This window comes from Chionomys nivalis, chromosome 18, assembly GCF_950005125.1.
Source record: "Chionomys nivalis chromosome 18, mChiNiv1.1, whole genome shotgun sequence".
Lineage (NCBI taxonomy): Eukaryota > Metazoa > Chordata > Mammalia > Rodentia > Cricetidae > Chionomys > Chionomys nivalis.
Genome location: NC_080103.1, coordinates 60,767,500 through 60,794,247, shown reverse-complemented (window position 1 = coordinate 60,794,247; position 26,748 = coordinate 60,767,500). Strand labels below are relative to the sequence as shown.

Genomic DNA, 26,748 nt, shown 5'->3' with positions numbered 1-26,748 from the left:
GACATGCTCTTACAAAAGAGAGGCACAGCTGACGTGTCCTGATCCCAGGTGGCAGGCCATTCACCTGGTACTGCTCGTTTCTATCTTGGAATTGTCTACTCTTCATCACCTGCCTGGTTCAAGCTACAGTACTTGGTTTAAATTGTTGCTGTAGTATCCTCAGAGTCGATTTTATTGAGGCCTAACAGAAAGTTGTCTTTTTAGGTTAACAGTGAGTGAATTTTAGTAGATATGTATACTTGTATAACTACAGCCTCCTCAAATCCAGCTCCTCCCCACACTGCAGAAAACTCCGTGCACTTCCCTGAAGCAATACCTTTTCCCCAGCTCCAGCACCCGCCATTGCTGAGCTGATTTCTGTGTCTAGAGTCTACTTCTACTTCTCCCAGAATATTTCAGAAAGGGAATCACATTTCCCTGTTTATCTCTAGCCCATTCTTTCTCAGTTCTGTCTAATAAATTTGACTGTGCGGAGACCAGCTGGTGACCTTTTGGGCTACTCAGCTCTAGGGCTACAAAGCTCTTCAGAGCCTGTGTACTTGTTTTTATTGTTTTTACACATTTGTTCAAATACTAAGAGCTTGCGTCCTGGATGTAAGGGTAAACTTCCTCATGTTCTGTAAAACAACACAGTCACCCAGCAATGTCTGACAACGTAGGTATAAATACAGACCTTATTGGCCATTGAAGCTTGGGTGTGCCTGCAGCTTTTTGCTGTTATTAACACTGCCCTATGATTGCTGGTTTTCATAATGTACTGATATGCATATTTGGCATCCATTGCTCTTTCTTTCCTGAAGTATTTTCATATCTTCATATTGTCTTAGTATTTAATCTCTAAAAATGCTTTGTATCCAGATGAATCCAGTGTGAAGTTGCAATGACATTCATCCATGATCTGCTTAGCAGTGCCTTTAAAGAAGACCATTTTCATTTACAAATTCCCTCTAATCAGACTTCTATGTAATCTTACCATCTTCTCTAACACCTCACAGAGATACCTTCTTTTTCTATGACATGCTTTATGAAGATCTGACAGGTTTAGATTTCATGCCTATGAGATCTGCTTTGCGTTTTCTATGGTCTACAGTGTGGAATGAATTTGTTATTTTTTTGTTTACTTGTTTTTTAAATATCAGCATTCAATTATTTCAGTATGATTTGTAGAAGTAAACTACAGTGTTGTAATAAATTACTTTAGTAATCTGTCAAGAATCAGTCAAAACAATGCATATTATTTCTGACACATTTTTATCCACATCAAAATCAACTTTTGTCCACACATACATAAGGACCACTCTCCTTTAATAGCTGCCACCCGCCGAGGTCAGTCTTCCACCTTTGTCCTTCTTTATAAAAGTTGCTTTTTTATTTTCACTATAGATTTTAGAAGCGGCTTCTCCTCTCTGTAAAAGGAAGCTTGGGGAATGAAGCACAGTGCTTTTGTTCCTTAGACCTCAATGCACTCTAGTTCAAGAGGAATTCACATTTCAATCATATTGTTCTCAGGAAACACAGTATGTCTCTCCATTTGCTTAGACCTACTTTAATTTTTTAATGAGCTTGTAATGTTATGCAAATATTAACCAATTTCTAGATTTAACCATGAAGTTTTTGCTTTTAAGTGCCATTTTGTTACTTTTTAATTATTTAAAAATTTCATATACGAGCACCATATCACATAATTCCCACCCCTCACTCCTTTCAACACCTCCTGTGCCTCCATTCCCTCCAAAATATAAATACTTCTTCTTCTTCTTTAATTATCATTTCATATACATAATGCACACACACACGTACGTATTTGTATCTGTGCACAACACACTAAGTACATTTAGTATTGCTCATATGAACCTGTGTTTAGGGATGACCACAAATGATTGGCAAGGAGCTCAACCCTGGAGAAAATGGATTCTCCCTCTCTTAGCATTCATTGGTTGCCTGAATCTCTTCATCTAGAGATGGCTATTTGTGAGAGATCCTCCATCCTTCCTTTTTTCTCACTTTTCTCCCCTCTCCTTCCTTCTTCTCCTCTTTCTTTTTGCAATTAGTTTGTTATTTTTAATAATATTTTCCAAATATCTCTGAAATACAGCTGCTTACTTCCATTTCCTCTACAAGGCATATTCCTCACTTTTTATGCAGAATATTTACTGCACAGTGTTGGTTGGTTGGTTAGTTGTTTTTTGGTTATTTGATTGGTTATTAGTTGGATGGTAGTTTTTTGGTTGGTTGTTGTTTGGTTGGTTGATGGTTAATTGTTGGTTGGTTGATTGGTTGGTTGTTTGGTTGGTTAGTTGGTGATTGGTTGGTTGGGTTTTGTTTGTTTGGTTGGTTGTTGGTTGGTTATTTGTTAGAAGTTGGTTGGTTGGTTGGTTGGCGGTTGATTGGTTAATTGGTTGTCAATTGGTTTGTTGTTCGATTGTTGGTTGGTTTGCATTACTGGGATTAATCATAGGTCCTCAACATGCTTGGAAAATGGACTGGCACTGAGCAACCTACCTAGGACATATCCTAGCAATATCCTTGTCACCAGTTTTGACCGTCATCTCTTCTTCACCAATTGTAAGTTTCAGCATTCTAAATTTTCTTGTTTAATTGAATGGAATCCCTCACTTGAAATCCCTGATGTCTATTCTGAGTTCTCACAATAACAAAATTAATACAACCATCTCCACAAATGTCCAACAACTACATGAAAACAAAATTCCCAACAGCCTTAGCCATGAGGAAAATACTTTAAAAGAGGATAACACAATTCTTATTAGAATGGATTTACCAAAAATTCAAAAAGTAATAACTATTGTTGGGGACATAGAAGAAAGGCAGCTTAAACACCTTTTCAGTAGGAATATAAATTATTACAGCCATCATGGAAATGCCTTGATAAACTAAAAATAGAGCCACCATATTATTCTGTGTTCCCTGAATAGGGCATATATCTCTTTAGTGTGCTAAAGAGACACCAGCATTCCTGTGTTATGCAGCAACATTCAAAATGCTGAGATATGGAGCTAGCACCAGTGTGAAGATAAATGGATAAAGGGAATGGGATTACCCCCCACACAGAGTGAAATATTACTCAGTGATAAAGAAGAATGAAATCCTGTCATTCCGGCAAAATGGAAGGAACTGGAAGACATTATGCCCTGTGAAATAAGACAGATTTAGGAAGGCAGGAAATGAGGAGAGCAAAGAAAGTTGAGTAGTGAGTACAAAACAGGAGGAATAAGTTATGCTTTTCCAAAGCACGCCAAGTGGCTATAATTCACAATAAGCTATTACATATTTTATGAAGACATGAAAGAGAGACCCTTGAAGCATCTAAAAATGGAGAAAATAAGGAGAGGGAAGTGGTAGCTACCCTATTCAGTCGGTGCAGGGCCCGACATGAGCACATGTTTCCAACCATACTTCATTAATGTGCACAATTACTACATGTTAATCAGGAGCAAAACATATACATAAACCACGCGGAAAGCTCTTCTAACTCTGCTTTCCCCCAGAGTCTTCCTCCCACTGTTCTCATCATCACTAGTCATTGCTCCACCCGCTTCCCCTTCCCAGAGAAGGTTTGGCCGTTTCTTCTCTGAATCATTCTCCTCTACTTTGTTTGCACTGATTTTGCGTATTGGTGGGTCTTTTCTGGCTTAACAAAAGTCCTTCTCCGCAATGTTCTCTACTTCCCTAGTATCAAGCTAAGTGTACTGAATTGTCCCCATGTCACCATGATTGCTGTAATTATTGTTTGATGTTCCTTAGTCTAGTAATTTCCTCTCTTGCATAAACTTTATTAATCCTGAAATTAACAACCGAAGGAACTTAAGACTCCTCCTCCAGAAATAAATACTATTTTTAGGAGAAAATTACTATTTAATATAAAAGTTAGAAGTCTTGCCCAAGACCAACCTGATTCGAGTGTTTCAGAGACTAAAATTTAGAGTACTTTATTGGAAAGAGAATTCACTTAGGATGAATGCTGAATTTTTAAGAGCTGAACAGTGACAATGCTTCAAGGAATGAGACTCTAATATCGTCATGGTGGTTAGGCAATCTAGCATATGCTCAGTAACGAACTATATATAAACCTGACCCAGTGTGGCTACACTGCAGCCACTTATGAGAAGCAACACATTCTGATGCAGCCTTGTCAGTTATGTGGGGTCTCATTCTCCTGCCTTGTGCAGCATGCTAACCCTCTGGAAATCTAAAACTGTAACTCCAATATTAGCATTGACTCTAACACTGTGATAGATGCACATATCCATAATTCAAAGCTATGGGGGAATCTCTTTCAGTAACACACATTCAAATTTAGCTTTTAATCCAAGTTTTAATAAGGATTGACAACCCCATCACTTCTAGCACATGGAGAGTCAAGGAACATGCTCAGACACAGGGTGTGATGGCCATGGGACTACATGCTAGCCTCCAAAGGCAGCTACTTCCCAGATGCTGCCAGATCCCACTGAGCGTCAGGCAGCACAGGTGTGTAGGCTCATTGTTATTAGATGAACTGATTCAGATCATTTATTTCGTTAGATGTCAAAGAGATTTTAAATGCTCGTACCCATTTAGTTTTCTGAAGGAAAGCTTTCTCAACTGGTGCTGCAGGAATGTAAAGGAATCCACATAGGCACATCTTATAACCTTCAACAAGCAGAGGGCGGGAACAATGACTGGCGGTAGTCAGCACCCGCTGCAAGTTTCCTACTGCTTCCTTGTGGGCCAGGAACTTGTCAGCATAAGACAGCAAAGAGGATCCAAGTGTTTCTTTGCCTTCAAACTACTCACAGTGAGGAGGGGGCTCCAAAAAATACCCCGGTAGAATAATCAATCCCAGGGAGAGAGCAGCAAATAATGAGATAATGCCAGTAACGTTTGAGCAAAAAAAAAAAAAAAAAAAAAGCCTGAAGATTTATTTCAGCTCATGGTTCTAGAGGATTTTAGGCTCTCAGGATGGGGAAGGCATGGACATCTGGCTCTGTGCATGGCATGCTGGGAACAGCATGGACGGTGACTCAGCGCTGGGCAGTAGAATAGGTGTCAGAGCTTGATTACTTGGTTGAAAAGCAAGAGCAGAGAGCAAGGTCAGAATTGGCGGCCAGGCTCTAACGTTTAAAGTTATCCCTCATGAGTTCTCCCAGTCCCCCCAGCTGTACTCCATTTTTCCAGGCTTTCCCTCATTGCACACCAGCTGTGGAAGAAGCTTCCAAACACGAGTCGGGGGGGGGGGCACTTCAGATTCAAATCATAACTCCAAAGAACTAAGAGCGTTTCCTGGAGGAGTTTCCTGACCAGACTGAGAGGAGGAAAGAGTGGAAAGGATTCTGAGACCACATCCCACCTGAATTCCATCTGTCAAAATTACTTCTCATCAATGGAATAGATACTGGAAGTGATAAGAGGCAGGTATTCCAACAGAAAGCAGGGTCAGCAAGGTCCAGACATGTGACAAAGGCATCAGAAATTAAGTAGGGAGGAAGTAGAGGATACAAAACAGTGTTTACAAAACGCATGCTACCTAAGGAAAGTTGGAGACATATGGTAAAGCCCTTCATAAGTCATGGTCTCTAAAGACATAGAATCAATCAATAAGAGATGTCCATCGGTAGAAAGAATAGTAGATAATGATAGATAGATAGATAGATAGATAGATAGATAGATAGATAGATAGATAGATAGATAGATAGATAGATGATAGATAGATAGATAGATAGATAGATAGATAGATAGATAGATAGATAGATGATAGATGCTTGATAGATTTAGACTAATAGATGATAGATTTCATTTGATTGAAGGTGATATAATGTAGATGATTGATAAGTAATACATTGATAGTTGAGATAAAAAATAAACAGGAGAAAAGTTATGATGGAACTTTGGTCCCATGATCTTGAATTCTGCAAAGTCCCGCAGTCTGCCATCTGCCCTCTGTGAAGCGAGTATGTGATTCAATCTAAGTCCAAACCACTGAGAAGCACTAGGACAACTGTGTGTCTAGCAGGTTATGTGTCCAAGAACCCAAGTCCTGATGTCCAGGGGCAGAAAGCACTGATATCCCCTTTTCAGAAGGAAACGCTAACCTGTCTTCCTCTGCCTTTTCACTTTCTTGGACTCCCAGCGGACTGGGTGACACCTGCCTGAAGCAAGAGTGGATTGTCTTTGCTGCATCTGTTTGTCACAATGCTAGTCTCATCTGGAAATACTGTGACATACCCAGATACAGCATTTTGTGATCTATCTGTCATCCCTTGAGCAAGCCAAACTAATAGTGCCAGAAGTCTTATGCATACAAACACTGGAAGACAACAAAGGATTTTTGAAGGAATTTAGACTGTTCTTTATTATTAGTTGGCAAAGGCTAGATCAGAGTAAGTATCAGACCAGCTTTTCTTTAGGAATCTGGAACAGTCTAACTGGAGTGGTATCTTGGATGGAAATGGGAAGGTTGGCTTAGAAGATTGGAAGGTGTGAGCAAAAATTGTCCAATTGATTGAGGTGGGAATGGGGGCGGGGAGTAAAATGTCGAAGGTGCCTGATAGATATACATATATATCCATATATATATGATCTGTGAGAGAGAGACCATTAGATAGATATACATAACCATATACATATGATCTGTGAGAGAGAGACCATTAGATAGGATATACATATCCATATACATATGATCTGTGAGAGAAAGACCATTAGATAGATATACATAACCATATACATATGATCTGTGAGAGAGAGACCATTAGATAGGATATACATATCCATATACATATGATCTGTGAGAGAGAGACCATTAGATAGGATATACATATCCATGTACATAAGATCTGTGAGAGAGAGACCATTAGAGAAAGAAACAGCTGAGATGCTGAGCCTAGCAGAAAGTGAGCTGAGCATGATGAGGGGCTTGTTCACCTGGAAGGAAGAGCTGCTATGGATGCGATCGTAAAAAGGCATCAACACCCGGTTCCCCAATTTGATTTCTCTTCTGGGCTTGTTTTCTCTAACGCATCACAAGCAACAAGGAAAGGATGCCAGATCAGTTAACCCAGGAACACATCCTTTACCTAATCCTATGTTGTCCCAGCTACCCAGGTGACCATGCAGATCGTGACATCTCAGCTTGAGTCCAGAGAACAGTCTTTTTTGTTTTCTTTTCCAGCATGGTGCCACCTGGCTCACAAGGAAATGTGACTCTGCCCTGGATTCCTTGATGCTGAGCTCTCGCTAGGTCTGGGAAGCAACAGCAAATTGAAAACATTTGACAATTCATTGCAGCCAAGTTTGGGGAGAGATTTCATAGCGAAAGCTTAATTCAGGATCATGAGCTGGAAATCTCAAAACTAAAATCAGCCTATGGACCTGGGGGAGGGATGTCCCACACATAGCCTTTAAAAATATGAATGGCAGCTTACTTAGAGACATGCTTATGCCACGGGCTGCACATGTATATTCATTGAGTTTCCCACGCCTCTTTCAATAATGGTTAACTATGTCCATCTCTCAACATGATCTGGATCCTAAGACGTCCTGAATATAATAATCTGACTGGATAAGCACACTGATAGTATGGACATGTAGCAGGGGTAATCTAGTGGGATAAATCCCATGTTTGCCATGCTAATCTTCATCAGTTTATCACTGAAATGAGGCGAGCCAGCTGCTCACTGCTGGCATCTCAGGAAGAATCGCATTGGTGTAGTAGCTGCTGACCTTGGCATGGCTGCAGCTGACAATAACGCTCTGCTGCTCCGTTCTGATGACAGAGATTGCACCGAGATGGGCAATGACATTATTGAATGTTTCGAAAATTAAGGCACGCTTGCTGTGGTTTGAATAGAAATGGCCCCATATATGCATGTATTTGAATGTGTGGCCCATAGGGGAGTGGAATAGGAGGTGTGGCCTTGTTGGAAGAAGTGTGTCACTGTGGGGGCAGGCTTTGAGGTCATTCATATATGCTCAAGCTATGCCCAGCGTGGCACAATTTCCTTCTGCTGCCGGACTCTCAGCTCCTTCTCCAGCGCCGCGTCTGCCTGCATGCTGCCATGCTTCTCACCATGATGATTATGAACTAAACCTCTGAACTGTGTGCCAGTCCCAGTTGTAGGTTTTTCTTTATAAGAGTTGCCATGATCACGGTGTCTCTTCACAGCAATAGAAACCCACACCAAGACAGTACACTCCAGGAGTGCAATATCATAGCCCCGCCAGTCCTGCCCACTCCAGCAAATGCTGCTGAAAAGTGCAACTTTAACAAAGACTGTGTCTCAGCTCTTCCTGGGTTGCAGAACGCTATTGCCTTGACTATAGCCTGCCTCGTTAGAAACGATGGTATGCAATCAGCTGCACTTTGAAGAACATATGCACACAATTAAAATTAAAAATGTCCTATAAACTTTATCTTGGTCAATACTGACAGATACTTACTTTCCTTTCTTTTTTCTCCCATACCCCACTGTGTGTGTGTGTGTGTGGTGTGCAGTGTGTATGTGGTATGTGCATATATGTATATGTGTATTTATTTGGTGTGTGCATACATGGATTCTGTAGTGTGTGGTATGTGTATGCATATGCGCATATGTATATGTGTTTATGGTGTGTGAGTACATGTGTGTGTGGTGTCTGTCTGCATGTGTATGTGGTATGTGTGTGCATGCTTGTGTGATGGGTGTGTGTGGTGTGTTTGTTGTGTGTGTGTGATGCATGGTGTCGGTGTGGTGTGCGTGCATACATGTGTATGTGTGTATAGCGTATGAATCTATGTGTTGCATGCATGTGTGTGTCTATGGTGTGCTGTGTGATATATGGTGTGTGCATGCATAGTTTGTGTGTGGTGTGTATAGTGTGTATGTATGTGTGTACGGTGTGTGTATGTATAGTGTGTGTGTCATATTTGTGTTTTTGTGTTGTACACACGTGCATGGAAGACAAAGGATGACCCTGGGTGTCTTCCTCAACCATTCTCTGTTTTGTTTTTGGTACGGGGTCTCTCTAACTGCAACTAAAGTTCACTATTTTGCCTAGATTGGGTGACAGGCAAGTTCCTGAGAGTTTGCCCTACCCGACACTGGAACTGCAAAGAATGTGTGACTACGTGCAGCTTTTACACGACGCTGGGGATTTGAACTCAGGTCCACTGTGTTCATGCAGGCCTCCTTTCTCGGATCCCTTTTTTCTCCTTACAACAGAAATGTTTTGTTTAATTTTACAAAATAAGTCAATGAGGGATTATTTTAGGAGTTCGGAATCCAGTATATAATTAAGCATAAATAAGAAAGAGATGATTCATTTCATTGTGGGAGGCTGTGATACCACTCCTGCCACAGGGCCGTGCGCCACATGAGCTGGAACCGGTGTACAGAAGGCACTTGTAGACTTGAAATCTGTGGTAGCTCTCTGGAACATTTGACTTTCTCTTCATACCCAAAGACGACCTTTGAAAGACCTCATGATCTAAATAAGGCCATAAACAATCGGTGGTGTTGTATCATCTCGCCTTCTAGGTTCAGATTACAAAGGACTGCTTAAACTCTCAGGTTTGTTGTTATCAATAACATCGGCTGTTAGCACTTATTGGGAGCCAGCATCATGCTGGGTGCCTCAGATAGGTGTCAGTGAGGACTAAAACCTGTTTTGGGTTTTGTTAGGACAGGCATGGATGTCACATGGGAGTGAGGGCACAGTCAAGGCCCTGAGCAAATCATTGTCCCCATCAAACTGTCTCTTCCCTGCTGAAACTCACGCTTGGCAAAATTATTTTTTGCTGAGACAAACTGCTTAATTGGACCTCCCAGGGAGTGTAGAACAAAGCCAGTCTTAGAGTCCAGCCTCCAATTCCCCATGAAGGGCATTTCTTCACAGGCTGTGATGCTTGTTTGCAGAAGCCTTCACCAAAGGTTCTGGATAAAAGATTACTGAGTGAGTTTTCCACAAGGTCTCAACAATTCACACGCCTGTGCTACAATTTAATAGTCTGCTGGACAAAATATACATCCCACAATGCCTCTGGATTCTAGGCATTGGGCTTTCTGAAGCATAATGATGGGTTTAGTAATCGTTCACATTAGCCCATCCTTCCATGCATTCATCAGATGTTGGGGAGTCCAAGGGAGCTGCACTAAGCTCTTGTGAGGTCACCCTGACTCCTCACACCTCTGTCCACTTAATCTGTGACTTCCTGAGTGTTTACTGTCTGCCACATACTACACTATGCTCTCTGACGCACCAGCTGGAGATGTAGTCCCTGACCTCAGGAGCTTTGTGACTGTGCTGCAGAAACAGACATATAAGCAGGCAATGAAGTGTGGCTCAGGAGGTGTCACCATAGTGTGAGGTGCTGCAGGAGAGATTAGGAAGAATCCAAGAGAACATCTATGCCGACATCCAGAACAACAGATTCCACAGAGGAGAAGTTGGTTAGACAAGCCATATCATAGAACTTACAACCGAAACATGAACATATTGGTGAATGCGTGATTAATTTCTTAATGGCCCATTTGCTTATCATATTTTATTGAAGACAACAATACCATGTTTCTACTTAGACTGTCACGCCCATAGAGACTAACCTATGTCTTTTGATTTTTTTTACGTGTTACTATCATGTGTGTGTGTGGGTGCCAGTGGGCAGTGCTGGCATCTGTGTGGAGATCAGGGGACTTCCTGGAATCAGCTTTGTCTTCCCATTCTGGGTTCTGACATTTAAATTGTCACCAGACTTGTGTGGCAAGAGCTTTTACCAGCTGAGTGGTCTTAACAGGACCCTAAGTACTTTTTGATGAAGGAATTGTGGAAGAGGGTTGTCACTGGTTGTATGTGACCAGTTTTTAGAGATAACACTAATGAACTGCGTCCGTATATTCTCTATCTTGAGCAGGTGTTGCTATAATAGAACAATCTGAGACCTCTAATTGGCTCTCTGGTAGAAGAGACCCTCAGGGCTGACTTATAATATTATTATGTTTAAATCTCATCACTTAAAATAATGTGAGTGGGGAAAACTATTTTCTACAATAGTGCTGTTCAATATGGAGACAAGTGAGCATGGCTCTTTAAAAACCATATTAATTGGGCTGGAGAGATGTCTCAGCGGTTAAGAGCACTGCCTGCTCTTCCAAAGGTCTTGAGTTCAATTCCCAGCAACCACATGGTGGCTCACAGCCATCTGTAATGGGGTCTGGTGCCCTCTTCTGGCCTGCAGGCATACACACAGACAGAATATTGTATACATACTAAATAAATTTTAAAAAAACATATTAATTGAAACCATCCAGATTACAAATTCAGTTTCTCAGTGCCTAAGGGTCTACTGCTTATACACTGTACAGTGCAGAAGGACATCCTTATCACCACAGAGAGGTCCTGGAGGCAGCTCTGTACAGTGCAGGACATCCTTATCACCACAGAGAGGTTGTGGAGGCAGCTCTGTACAGTGCAGGACATCCTTATCACCACAGAGAGGTTGTGGAGGCAGCTCTGTACAGTGCAGGACATCCTTATCACCACAGAGAGGTTGTGGAGGCAGCTCTGTACAGTGCAGGACATCCTTATCACCACAGAGAGGTTGTGGAGGCAGCTCTGTACAGTGCAGAAGGACATCCTTATCACCACAGAGAGGTCCTGGAGGCAGCTCTGTACAGTGCACGACATCCTTATCACCACAGAGAGGTCCTGGAGGCAGCTCTGTACAGTGCAGGAGGACATCCTTATCACCAGAGAGAGGTCGTGGAGGCAGCTCTATACAGTGCAGAAGGACATCCTATATCACTGCAGAGAGGTCTGGGAGCAGCTCTGTACAGTGCAGAAGGACATCCTATATCACTGCAGAGAGGTCGTGGAGGCAGCTCTGTACAGTGCAGAAGGACATCCTATATCACTGCAGAGAGGTCTAGGAGCAGCTCTGTACAGTGCAGAAGGATATTCCCAACACTGCAGAGAGGTCTGGAAACAACACTGTACAGTGCAAGTTAGTTATAGTTCAAGAAATTCATTAGTTCAGGTAAAATTTTAAAAATAATTACACAATTAATGGTTGCTTTCGTTTTTAAATTTGTTTTTACCCTCTTTGCATGGAAAGCTTTCTTTTCGAAAGCAGAATCCAACATTCTCATGAATCAATTAACATAGTTTCTATAACAATAAAGAAGGTATTTGATGAATGGGCTGACCTTCATCCTCCCGGATCTGAGCACCAGGAGATTCCCCAGGCAAGACTTCGACCAACCCTGGAGCCCAGTGCGGATATTCCTGCGGAGGTGACAATGAGCACCTTCACAACCAAAAGGAGAGCAGAGAGACTCCAAACGCTTCCAGAACCTGCTTTGAACAGTAAAGAATCAAAGTTCGCTCATCAAAATGGACTTCCCAGACACACTACCAAGAAGCAAATAAATTACTCTCCTGCTTGATCTCAGAATATGAGACTTCTAAAGGACTGTGGGGTTGAGGCATCAGTTTAACCCGTTCTGAGCACAGTCTCGCTCCCCCCACCAGGAGACTTGCTCATGATTACTGGGCTGATTTCTGGGCATGTCCTGGTGCTTGGTCAGAATGACCCAGTGATTGGGTAACAGATTTTATTCATAAAATTAATGATAACCTGGGCAGTGTAGCACACACCTTTAATCTCAACACTCGGGAAGCAGAGGCAGGTGGATCTTTGTGAGTTCGAGTCCAGCCTGGTCTAAGAGCGAGTTCTAGGACAATGAGGGTTACATAGAGAAACTCTGTCTTGAAAAACAAAGAATCTGTGCCTTAATGACTTCCTGAATTTTGCATGCAAGTGGACGGAAATAGAAAACACTATCCTGAGTGAGGTGAGCCAGACCCAAAAAGAGGAACAGGGGATGTACTCACTCATATTTGGTTTCTAGCTATAAATAAAGGACATTGAGCCTATAATTCGTGATCCTAGAGAAGCTAAATAAGAAGGTGAGCCCAAAGAAAAACATATAGGCATCCTCCTGAATATTAACCTTCATCAGGCAATGAAAGGAGACAGAGACAGAGACCCACATTGGAGCACCAGACTGAAATCTCAAGGTCCAAATCAGGAGCAGAAGGAGAGAGAGCACGAGCAAGGAACTCAGGACCGCAAGGGGTGCACCCACACACTGAGACAATGGGGATGTTCTATCAGGAACTCACCAAGGCCAGCTGGCCTGGGTCTGAAAAAGCATGGGATAAAACCAGACTCGCTGAACATAGCGGACAATGAGGACTACTGAGAACTCAAGAACAATGGCAATGGGTTTTTGATCCTACTGCACGTACTGGCTTTGTGGGAGCCTAGGCAGTTTGGATGCTCACCTTACTAGACCTGGATGGAGGTGGGTGATCCTTGGACTTCCCACAGGGCAGGGAACCTTGATTGCTCTTAGGGATGATGAGAGAGGGGGACTTGATCGGGGGACGGGGAGGGAAATGGGAGGCGGTGGCGAGGAGAAGGCAGAAATCTTTAATAAATAAATAAATAAGAAAAACAAACAAAGAAACAAAAAAAATTAATGATGAGTAAGAAACTATTGATTTGGTGGCTCTGACTTTCTTGATCCTTGGAGGAACTGAAAATAGTTCAGAATAACCAACAAAGGGACTCGAGGACCCAGAAGGATGGTTCGATAAATAAGAACAGTCTATACAGCAAGGAGCTTGGAAGCTGGCTTTAAAAAAAAAATTTCTCTATGGTGGTGGTAATGACCATCCTTTAGACTCACTAGTGAGAGCACTAGTTAATACAACTATTTAGAAAATAGCTTATTAATATGAGCTAGTCAAAAAAGTATTCATGTCATTTGGCATGTTATTTTCACCCCTTAATATACCATGTCTGGTCTATAATATACAAAAATCCCCATTAAAAATATTTTTTGAAAATTTTTAAATAACCTAAAATTGAGACGTGATTAAGTAATTTACAGTAAATGCAGTCATTAAAATGTGTTAACACATAGTTTTAATAATATGGAAAATGCTTAATTGCTTAATGCTTTAATTTATGAAAAAGGAACTACATAATCACATGTCAACATAGGCTCAATCATAGATGGAAAAGAGGAGAAATTCTCCAAATAGTTTAACAAATATTTTGAGAAAGATCCTTCACCTGTAATTGCTTTTCCAGACTCAGAGCAAAGCAGAGAATTGCTCTCTATAATCAATACTAGAACCTAAATTAAAGCTTCAGCATGAGGTGACTCGAGTCACTTTAACTCATTATATGAACAGAATAGGTTTTTTCCCCTTAATAGTTGCATTTTATATTTCCTATATATTTCTATATAAAATTCCCTTAATTTTCTCAATTTCTACAAATAATGAAAATTAATTTTACAATTGGTAAAATTGGGTCTTGATTCATAATAATCCAAAAAGTGATTAATTTAAGTTACTTGGAGGGTAACTTCACTAGATCTACTGGAATTAGATGGATAAACAGAATTCAGTGAACATGGACTTGAACTTTGGTCCAGAAGATGCACTTGTTGGGAGTTATATCTCAAAGCCACAAGATATAAGCCCATGCTCCATCACCACATTCTAGAGTCAGGGTGTAGAATAACTTAAAGTCTTTCAGCCCTCTGGAGTGGCCCATTTTTAAGCCTCAAACAGAGCAGTATGTGTTATCATTTCTATTATCACATGTATCAAACCAAGGGTGGCCTCAGGAATAAAAGCTATGAATTATTATTTAAAGGATAAAAATTATAAACTTGTCCTGGGCTCAGACATTAGTACCTGCTTTGAATGACTGTCAAGAGGCCTTGAATTTATGTCTGTACCATGATGCTTGATATAAAAGACAGTGTGACAATCAGTGCTTAAAAAGAGAGAAACACAGAGAAATCAGAAATCCCCATAACACAACCCCGTGGTACAGAGTCTGAGGTGAGCACGACTTGGAAAGCCAGCCTCCCAGGAAGAACAAGGGGATTCCATCAGGAAATAATTCCAGTTGTAACCGTGGGTGAGAGTCACAAAGCAGTGAGCCAACAAGTAGCTTTTCAGGATTAAAATCCAAAATTTCAATGTTCTTATATCAATAATAATATTTAACTTAGCCAGGCAGTGATGGCACATGCTATTAATCCCAGCACTTGGGAGACAGAGAGTTGGATCTCTCTGAGTTCAAGGCCAGCCTGCTCTACAAAGAGAGTTCCAGGACAGCCAGGGCTACAAAGAGAAACCCTGCCTTGGAAAAATAAACAAAACAATTAAACCTAATATATAATTTTCTTAATCAGTACAGATGCCCCCAAACATGCAAAGTCTAGTGGTAACCCATGCATTGTGGTGCATAACACAAATGCATTAAATACCTGTGTGTATGACTCTGTGAAGCCTTGAAAATTGTTACACTTATGAGTTTGTGTGAATAAATAGCATATGAGCATGAGATGGAGCACATGTGACAGTCAGGGGACAACTTGCAGGAGACAATTCTTTCTTTCTACCCCGTGGATCTCAGGAATCAAACTCAGACTGTCGGGATTGGAGGCAGACTCCTCTCCCCACTTGCTGACCTGGCACTGGGGAGGTTTGAGCTGCCCAGGTTCCAGTCAGTTTCCTAGTATTGTGCACATCTGTGTACTTCAGGTAGCCTGAGTACTTGCTCCCCGATTCCTCCATGAATTCCATCTGCTCACTACACAGACCCAACTGTCAAATGGATGGGAAATAATAAATGTAAAGTTAGCATTAGTTGTCTACTCTTCGTTGGTCAGGTAGGAAGTCAGCTTGGAGGTCCTTGCCTTCGGATGGGTCTTGTCTCTTTCCGCCTTTCTGGAATAGGTCAGTGAAGTTTGCATCCTTGTTTTGCAGCGGCTGCGGCGGCAGACATGGCTTACCACCACATCAGACCTCCCATCGGCTACTCCATCCCCAAGCCCATCTCATCTCTGCTGATGCGGGGCTGGAACGCCTGTCCCGAAGTGAGTGACTTTGTTTCCTCTTAGAAAATGTGTGATGTTTCAAAGCGTGTCACAGCCTGGGGCTCCAACACCTACTTTCCAATGTGTGCCAGAACAGTGCGGTGGGGACACTGAGCTGCCCCTGTGTTTTTAATGCCCCTGGGAGGCTTGAGCAGTTTGGACTTCTGCGTTGCTGCTCTCTGGTTTTGAGCTATTGCTCACAGCTGATTAGGAGAAGAGAGACCAGGGTTTGAGAGGAGACACATGGCTCTTCAGCTGCAGTTCAATTGGCGTGAGCCACGCGGAGTCTTTTCTAGAGAAAAAGCTTTGGCACAAGTCGGACTCGAGCTGGCTTTTCACGTGATGAAGCCAGCCTGCAGGAGACTCCAGGGGACAAGGTTTTCAGCAGTTACCTAAATCTGGCTGCACCAGCCACGGGTAGCTGTTGGCCCCCGTGCTTGTTCTCAAAGTATAGAGCGCCTCTCTCGCACTAGGAGGCAGCAATGCCTATGGATCTCTCTGCTCCTGTCTTCTCCCAGTTGCTCAGATCTGGTCAAGACATCATGGGTCTCCCTGAGAGAATAGTGAGCTGGGTTCTAAGATACTCAGATGTAAATACCAGAAGACAGGTACTGTTCATGACAGCTCCTCTGATCTCGTCTTTTCTTCAACAGCCTTGTTTGTTCTTCCTAAGCCTCTCCCCAAGAAAGCAAACTATTACTGTTTCAGAAAATACCCCCAAAGGACAGATAGATTAAGACCCACTTTAGATATCTAAAAGAAAAGGTACCGTTTGTCTTTTTTTTTTTTAAGGCAACGCCAAAAGTTCCTTGTCCAACCAACTATGTTATGGACAAATTTTTAGAGAAAAAGCGCAAGCTTGCACAGGATATATGCTGAGGGTCTCAGAGGACAACATCTTCTTCTGGCCATTCAATCCAGTGTGTGTTGTGTTGAATTTAGAATCATCTCATAACTGGTTGACATCATAAGAGCAGAGTTTGTTTTGTTTGTTCAGTCTTGTCTTGTCCATTGTTATAACCCCAGCATTCAGAACCACGTGTTACAAATGCTCAAAAACAATATCTGTAGAGAAAACGGACAAAGGCCTCTGTGGGAACCTCTTTTCCATGTCTAGGTCTTGGTCTTGGTCTTGGTCCTGGTGCATCTTAAGATGCACACCAAATGAATTTCGGGGAGTTGGGGTACAGAGAGATAGTGTGAGTCATGGAAATCTTCCCAGATGTGACACTTGGGAAGAGATCAAAATCCAAAGACAAGAATTCACTGGATAAGGGGCTGGTGAGAGAACCAAATCTCTCCAGGAAAGAGAAAATGTGCAAACTCACTGTGAGCAAAGAGATGAAGAGCTTGCTCATCTTGACAACACTGAAGCCCTGACAGGCTAACGCCCAGGTACCACTGGGTTAAAGGTTTTGAGGTGTAAAAGACTAATGCCATGTTATCCTGCCCATTTCTTCATTTTCATACTCAGTTTTGAGATGTTCAGACATGAGATCTGTATAGACATCATTTCCACTTTCCCCTTGCTCCTCTTCAACTTCACCCTCAGTTACTTTGTTAACATAGCGCAGTTCAAACTCCCAATATTCCAAAGGCTCTGGTACTGGCTTAAGTGTCCAGCCAGGCTAAGGCATTTCCAGTTAGTACCATAAACACAAGGACGCATGTTTTATTTTGTTTTTGAAGGCAGGGTGTTGGAAGGAGGCTGCTTGTTTGTCCCGGCCGCCCTGAACCAAAATGATCACATAGAAACTGTATTAATTAAATCACTGCTGGGCCCATTAGCTCTAGCTTCTTATCGGCTAACTCTTACATATTAATTTAACCCATTTCTATTAATCTGTATGTCGTTGTGTGGCTGTGGCTTACTGGCTGAAGTTCTGGCGTCTGTCTCCAGTGGGATTTCATGGCTTCTCTCTGACTGCCTCCTTTCTCCCAGCATTCAGTTTACTTTTCCTCACTTAGCTCAGTTCTGCCCTGCTATAGGTCCAAAGCAGATTCTATATTCATTAATGGTAATCACAGCATACACAGGGGAATTCCACATCAGCAGGGTCTATGTGATCATGACTGGCCTGGAACTTGTAATGCAGACCTGTCTCAGAAACCGCAATATGAATGTATACATGGAATTGTAGAAAATTTATATTTGGCTCTAGAATGTTAAGAATATTATATAACAGAAATTTTGTTTAGAAATATACTTGCTGGGTATAAAGGTTTTCTCGTCATTTACTGAGACCTTTCCATGTAACTCTGTTCATGAATTAACTTTAGAGTTCACAACACACTATCCACCCTACCCAGTGTGTCTGTGGAAGCAGAGATTCTCGGACCCCGTCCCCATCCCACAGGATGAGCATCCCTAGGATGGAAGCTGAAATTGCACATTCAGCAAGCACCGTAGCAGCTCATGCCCAGGAGAGACGAATCTGAAGCGTGAAAACTAAAGAAATGTTCTCAGGTCAGAACAGCCCAGGGGCTGCTGGCACTGTGATCTGGCTGATTCTAACAGGCACTTGTGCGGTTGCCATGGGGACTCAGCGGACTAAGGCAAAGCTGAGATCTATTGCAAAGGAAGCAGCCTAAGGAAGGGAGGCGGTGTGTGTACAAGGGGGTATCATTGCTGCCTTCTGAAAGGCAGCCTGGAGGAAGGGAGGCTTAGCCCCTGCACTGCTGGAGCACTGGTGACAACAAGGGAAGAGAACAAAGTTAAGGAAGCTTCATGGCAGAGACAGGATGTTTAAAACATTAGGAAAATGAAAGATAGAGATGCAAAAACATCTCCCTCCATCTGTCAGTCAGAACAGAGGAAACCAACCCTACAGGAAGGCAGATGCTTCTCTTACCTCAGAGGTGCTTCCCACCATGAAGTGGTATCTGGAGAGACAGGAGGATGTCATGGGACTAGAACGAGGTAGAAAGGCCAAATGGAAACAGAGAGGGCAAAAGCAGAGCCAGAGATGTCTGACTCTCCGCAAGACAGAGGAAGCGGGTGAAGGACTTTCGAAATTAGAACGGTTCATCATTTGCTGTCAGTGCCATACGGGAAACAGAAGTGGGACACCAGAGTTTGCAAGGTCTGAGCAATCCGTTAAGTCTGTTTGGTATTATAAATATCAAATATAGCTTAAAGGACACAGAGGCTGGGATAGATAGAAAGATGGGAAAGAAAACACTTATTTCTCTTTCGTCTTCCCCTACCCCCACCAGACAATGTGAAGAATGTCTTCTGATCTGTGAATGCATAGGGCTGAACATCTTACTGGGTTATCAGTATAAATTGCCTGGCGAGACCTGTAGTTTTCAGGTAAATGTGACTTGCAACAAAGAGGTTTATTCACGATTGCTCACGAATCCAGTGTTTATGTGCACATTTGGTCTCTCTGCAAGGAGGGTGCTCTCAGCAAACAGCGCAGCAAGCTCAACTGGAGAGATCAAACCTCCAAAGATCCATGTTAATGGGTTATTTGGTTTTCAAAGCCTTATATTAATAACAATTGGCAATAAAGCTCATTAAAATTCCTTTTGTTCTTGAGCCATTGTGTTGCTTCTGAAACCTGTTTGCTCTTCTGAAAGGAAAGAAGCTGAGATCGCCCTCTTCTGGACTTAGAGGATTTTTCAAATTTTACAGTTGACTTGGAAACCCTCAATTTTTTTCTCTTAGATGAATGGCAGATTTTTAAAGACTTCTCTAAGAAAATTATCGACAGAGAAATTACAAATGGGCAAAATTTACCACTCTGCAGTACAATTAACAAACATAGCTGAATTTTCATTATACCTAATTAGGAAAACAGATCAGGCACACATGAATATATAATCATCGGTGTAGAAAGCAAAATTGTAATAGCACTAATTGAGACGTGTATAACAATTTCCATAAAATATACATCACATGCAAAATGTCCTTTTCATGTTGACTCTTTCATTCATTTGAGGGATTTTTTGGTCAATTTTCTAAGACTAGGCGAAGATTTTCATCATTCCATTCCCTGAAGTAGCCTGTTTACTCAATTGTAGGGAACATTCTCCTGGCTCTATCTTCCATTTTTGTACTGTAGCTGACTATGAACTTCTATTTCACTGGAAATGAAGAATTACTGAGCATTTATGCCCTAAACAGTGCATGTTCAGCATACACAATGGCCAGATATGCTTTTGATCCTTCAGAAGGCAGCCTGTGCAGGACATGCACGTTACACTGTTTGCTGTCTCTGACCCTCTACTTCTAAAGGTGGTGGATCAGAGTCTCCTGGAGATGGTGCGTGTGATGCAGCTTTGCAAGCAGGGTTTTCAGTTCTGTTTTCTCTGTTAGGAACTAGAGGTACCCCGTTTCCTGCCTCAGAATGAGTGGTATTCAACTCCCATGATGGGTAAGAAACTCCTGGCATCCCCACTGTCCCAGCATTGCCCCACGTGCCCCGACATCTGGGTGTTTATCTCCAAGGTCTCTATAATAAGACTCATAGTTGAGAGTAGGAGAATCTACCTCACTCTGCACTGCGCTGGTTTTGCCTTTACTCAAGTCTTTAACGGAAACTATCTCCTTGTCATAGCCGGGATAGCACGATGTAGGTTTCTCCTTCCCCCTACCTTCCCTTGGCTGCTGCTTTTCATCTGTGGTACCCGTTTGTGTCATAGGAGTTCCTGAACTAGAATCTGTCTTTCTCTCCTCGAGGGCTTGTTTCTGTTCTGTCATCCGTCCCTGTGTTCCTGGTGCTGCCCCATGTTTATCTCCTAGTGGTGCATTTTCAGTGTCAGCTTTGCCTTCTTGCCTCCCAGTGGGAGATGAGCAGATCTCCTTGACCAGTTCTGCTCTTTCGGGGTGTGGAATAGATTGTGGCCTCGTGAGTGGCAGGTTATTGTGGGGTTGTATCCAGGCAGCGGGAGAGGAGTCCGAATCCTCTATGCAAGAGCTCTTGTTTTCCCCGCCGTTTCCTTCCCCATCCATAATACGACTTTCCACACTTTGATGTAATATTTTAGATTTTCTCACTAATGGTTTTTCTTCACTTCCAAGCTGTTTGTGACTTAGTTTTTGCTCTTCCTGCTGTAAAGCTTGATTTTTACCTAAGCTGTGATCCCCCCTGAAGGTGTCAATCACCTGGTAACTGGGGGACACAGTGAACTGGTTTAGCTCATTCAGCTTCAGTTTGTCCTGGTGGGTACACTGAGTCAACACCGTTACTACATGGTCAGTAGTTTCCGTAGCCGCATGTTGAGGCGATGAAACACTGCCCTCTTCATTTCTCAAACAGGCTGCAGAGGGACCCGTAGCTTCCGTTTGTAGCTGGGTGACATTTTCCATCTGCACAGCTGAGAAGGGAGGGAGGGTGCTCTGGTGCTCAGCAATCCTGGCAGTAGACTGCTGCACTGTTGATGAACTTCCCTTAGGAATGTGGCCCACCGGACAGCACCCACTCTGTACAGAGCTCACGTGGTCTACAGATAAGCTGTCAGCTCCGTGGAGGCCATTCCTTTCCTGGTAAGGGGTCTGCTGTGAGGCACTTTCCAGTGGCACCTTTGAACAAGTGAGTTTAGCACGGCTGCGCCTGTCTGGCAGCTGAGAACTAACAAAAGACATGGGTGTTGCTTTGAATTTTCTCTCAGAAGTTCTGGCTGCTTTCTTGGGACGTAACCCTGTTTGTTTATGTTTCTTGGGGAGTTCTTGTGGGGTTTCTTCCGGGTGTACCCTAGCTTTTACAAAGGGGTGAAGATCTAACTTTATCCTTAAGTTCTGTCCCTTCCCTTTCTCACTCAGATGGAACTGCTTGAGTCTCTTCTTTTTCGGAACCTGTTGCTCTGGAAGCCATCCTCTTGGTTCCTTGGTCTCCTCCAGGCTGGAACAATTTTTGAGATCCAACAAAGTCGGGTAAAGACTTTCACTCTCTAGCTGTCTCCTGGAGGCTGGTGTTTCTGCTGTCACTACCAACCTGTTCCCCCCAACTAAATCAGGATCATGGAATTTAACCCTCTTTGTAGAACACAACTTCTTGATTTTTGCAGACAGCTTTGATTTGTCTTTGTTCCCCTGAGTCCTGAGGAATTTTTCTATTGCTCGGCTAATTCGGATTTGCTCTTTCTCCGACTTGGTGCGTGCTCTGTGATGTGACTTCTTCTCTTTCATACAATCGTGAAATTCATCCCAGGACACACATTTGCAGGTGAGAGGAGAGCTAGGATGGACATCTATAGGCTTGTTCTGCTTTAAGAGGCCATAGTGACCGTTACATCCCCCTCTGTGTCTGTGGGAAATCCTTCCCACAGCATATTCCTCTGGCTCCCATAGCTTGGAGGATGAGCTCTGTCCAGGAAGCTGTGCTGCATTCTCTCCTTTTCCTATTGGAGGTTGCCATGATTTGTCTGTTAAATGCTTCCCGAGACTCTCTCTTGCCAAAGTTGACACGGATGTCACATATCTGCTTCCAAATGTGCCACTGCTCGCATCTGCTAAAGAATAAATACAGGAATTTACCACTGGGCATAGCTGTAGTATCCTAACAAGTTAAGACCTAGGAACCTTATGAAAATTGTGAGATGATTTCTCTAATTATCATAATTTCTGGGTGTTTCCTAATTTCCTGCCAACACCAAAGAGGACCTTTGGCTATTTGGTGTGTTAGCAATGGTATTCTTTGGAGTCATTTGCCAATCAGCTGTGATGCTGACTTAGAAACTGTGGCATTAGGAATTAAATGACATTCATATTAACTCATATTTAGATTGAGTTATGGTTATGTTAGCTTTGAAGATGAGTGACATCCGAATCTTTTTCAAATGGCATACTAAGTTTTTATTATTCATTTTCCATTTTAGAATATAAATTTGGAAAAATGTATATGAAATATTAAGCAATGTTCATGACTCAGAGTAACCTAGACAGTACAAAAAGAAATGCTTGTTGCCTTAATGAAGGCAGACGGCCATACCTTATTTTACTTCCTGCAACTTAATGCAATATCCACTAAAGGTTTATTAATAAGTAGGTAATTTAGTATATTATCTGGTAGCAATATCTGCCTGTGACTTTTAAATGGCATATGTAAATATACTATCAATTATACACATTCAATAATATCAATTAAACCCTAATATTGGTTGTGTTCATAGGAAGAACTAGTAGGAATGTTAAATATTACACAGTTGCTATCTCATTTGATAGTCACAGGAGCCATGGTCTATGACAGAAGAGCTGTCCTCTTGTGACTTTTAAGGGCAGGGGAAGGCATTTAGATGTTGAATGTTTTCCCCAGTGATGCATCAGGACTTGGATCCGTCTACCTGACTCTTACCCACAATGAACAGAAGTATGCCTCACCAGCTTGGCTTCACTTGTTTCATGAAATCATTTTAGTTAGATAAAAAGAAAGGAAAAATTTCCCTCTATTAGGGCAAAGCTCCAGGCTAGAGTGTCGCACACCCTAAGGCCAACCTTCAACCTATTCAACAAGATGCCACCTAGCCACTTTCTCTACCCCAGGAATCTATTCTGAAGTCCCATGATTCAGGCATAAACTCAGACTTTTCTTCAGGACCAAGTATAGCCTTGACTGTTTGCTTGACTTCTTCCCTCCCACCCCAAGGTGCTGCAGAACTGCAGGTGTCTGTCTCCTCAAGGTCCCCATGGACATGACAGACCTGTGGTCCCATGTGAAGCAAGGAGACAGTGCTACAGAGGGTTAACGAGCCATGTCCCCTTGTGTATAGAACTTCCCCTCAGGCATACAAAGCGAGGCCTTGGATGCTGCGAAGAGGAAATGAAAAAGCTGAGCCGTTATTTCTTATAAAGTAAAACCAATCTTTTCTGATTTCTATGGCAGCTGTATTTTTTTTTCTTGGCCATCTTTGTCTAGAATCAAACCAAGGAACCAGCAAGAAATGCAGTCAGATAAACTGACGGTCTGCCTTGTGCCACATAGGAAATAAAATATAGTTTCATTTTTATCCTGTGGTGCCCAAATCCAGCCTTAAGGCCAGATTCCTACAGTAAGTGCATCCCCTGGCTCCTCTGTCATTCATTTTCCAACAGAAAACCTTGCTTCGTCCAAACCACGAAACAAGTGGCAGAGCCTCCTTCCTGAGCAGCTGTAAGTTTGCACTGCAGGGATTGAAAGCATTGCCCCAGAACTCAGGAAGGAAAGGAAGATGCTAGATTCATTGCCTCCACCTAAGTATTGGCATTGCCCTTGGACAGCAGGTAGGTGTCACGGCCAGGTTCACTGGGCTCTCAATGTGGGACAGTGAATTAAGCACTGGCTTTCCCAGAACTGAGAAGCTATCATCCTTGACAGCTCAGCAAGCAAAGTGAGTTTCTTGACATCATTCCTGAAATGAATCACTGGCGTTAAGAGGCCGTTCTTCTCAAATGCCACGCTCTGGGTAGGCTGTTTACTGCAGATTGGCATCAGAACTCAGAGGACGTTGGGATGAATGCTGGTAACCACCCTCTCATAAATCATAGCAATACTCCTGTTGGAGAGGCTTCTTCTCTTTCTTTTTTTAACCCTCCTTAGGTGTTGGGGCTCAAAATTCTCTTTCCAGGCAGGGGAGGGATGCTCAGTTCCAGAGGATGAGGAGGAGCAGCGGACAGCTCACCCAGATGTGGTACTCAGACATAGAGACTCACACTGCCTAAATACACGGGAACACACTCTCACTCAGAGACACATAGGCTTGCACACATGTGTGTGCATGCACACACACATACACACTCACACAGGTACTCAGACATGTACATGTTTATACACATACAATCATACATATGTACATGTGTGTGTTTACATACACACGCGCACACACACACTCCCAGAACCTTTATATCTTCAGAAAAGGAAGAAACAGACTAAAGTGAGTTTTACAGCCCTTCTCTGTTGGAGAAATTGAAAAGCGGTCTCTCTCCTGAGAAACTAAGCACAGTGGGATTTTTTAACTGACAAGCTCACCTATTTTTCTTGTTCCGTGTTGTGGCAGGATTTGAGTCTGGACCTCTCCATGTTTCAGGTTGCTTAGCTTTTTGGCTGTCATTGGACATCTTGTAACTAAGCTTGAATCATAAAGAGATTTCTTGTTTCCAGGAGGCCCCAAGCATCTTGCCGGTAGCAGTGAATCACTCAGGCAAGAGCAAGCGCTGTCTGTACCATGGTCTCTCCCTTTGAGCTTCCTGAGGGAGGCATCCAGGGCTGTGGACTTGGAGGCTAGCATTACTTGATGGCTGCTTTCCTGTCTATGTGGTATTTCTGTTCTGAGACCCACATGGGGCATGACCTCTGTCTCATTTTCCCGAGTTAAGTGGCAGTTACAGCACCCCACGGCACAGCTATTTCTGTCTTCACGAGCACACCGGGATTCATCGCGGGTTCTGCTGCGAAGGTTTTTGGATGTGCCTTCATTAGCTCTGCCTTGCTGGAGTTTCCAGTTAAATATGACTAGCCCTGCACATGTGAGACCAACGACTCCTGTGACAAACAGAAAGACCATTAGACGAGCATCCTGGGAGAAATGTGGCTCTCACACAGGCGAAGGTATAGAAGGCACCCGTCACCACGGGGAAACCATCACGCCAGACGAGGCTGTTTACACTACTTCAGTCTACTTCTCAGTTTGTATCTTAGGAATTATAGGGTCAGGGAGGGGATTCCCTGAGTAAGAGGGACCTGAGTGCAAATTCCATGCACTATGAGACAATTTGGGTGCGGCCTCATGTGCACCGTGACACCAGAGTTATGGGACACAGAAAAGAAAGACCACTGTGGCTTGCTGGCTGCCAGCCTGCCTCTAGGTTCAGTGAGAGACCCTGTCTCAAGGGAATACAGTAAAGATTGATAGAGTACCACACCCCACATCATCCTCTAGCCTCCGTGTACACACATACAGGCTTACACCACAACACATATATACACGACATTATTTAAAACAACTGTAAAGACACCTGAAGTCCCTTAGGTAGGGCTGTAGTTCATCCAACACCAAAGGGTTATTTTCAGCTTATGAAAACGAAATTTTAATTCTTAGTTTACCTTTTTCGTGTAATCATAAATAATAAAAAATGATAGCTGTTAGATACCCTGAACGTATCAGGACCCTAATCCTCAATGACAAACTGACCCCGCATGCCTTTGGCTTATTTTACCCAGTCCTGAAGACCCATCACCATTGGCAGCCAACTAGTAGAAAGGCCAGACTCCTCCCTTGCCTGAATTTCTTTCTGTCTTTCTGTCTTCCTACTCCAAGCTTGATACGTCCAGCGTTCACTTGTCTTAAGGAGCACTTCAGTCTCTGCCATGTTTACTGTGGCACCTTCTCACTCTGATTTTTTGGTTTCTTTGTCCTTTAAACTTTAAATCAGTACCTTCAAAATTCCTCAATGTTGTTCTGTTTTTTGTGTGTTTAGGTTTTCATTTGTTTTTGTTTTTTCAAAATCTGGCAACGTGATTTTTTTTTGTTTTGTTTTAATTTTGTTTTCTCTCATATTATAAAAGGATTCTGTGTTTCTTGTGAGCTGAAAGGGAAGATAGATAGTTTCAGAGGGCCTGGCATTGTCCTATTGTGATGTAGGTAGATGTAGATTGACCTCTGCATAGAGCTGAAAGAGACCCTTGGTTGCAGTGCTGGGAAAAGTTCTTCTGATTTCTACTTCGCTTTTCCCATCTTGATGAATAGCATTCCCAGCCACCTAGTTACTTGAGTCCCCAACTGCCAACCATGCACACTTCCTTTGTTTCCGACATTATGACACAGTGGGTCACTGTGTCCATGCTGCCTTCACTCTGCCTGTCCCCCTTTGGCCTCCTCTGCTAGAACTAAGCAT

At 42.7% G+C, this 26,748-nt stretch overlaps 1 protein-coding gene across 1 annotated transcript in view; it reads left to right on the top strand.

Moving 5' to 3' along the window:
* The window catches only part of Tnni3k (TNNI3 interacting kinase), a 216,177-nt gene that overhangs the window by 137,849 nt on the left and 51,580 nt on the right, over window positions 1-26,748 (top strand). The window contains exon 21 of the mRNA XM_057793011.1: window positions 15,826-15,935. Within this exon, the coding sequence (XP_057648994.1) occupies window positions 15,826-15,935 (110 nt within the window). The remainder of the gene's footprint in view (window positions 1-15,825; window positions 15,936-26,748) is intronic.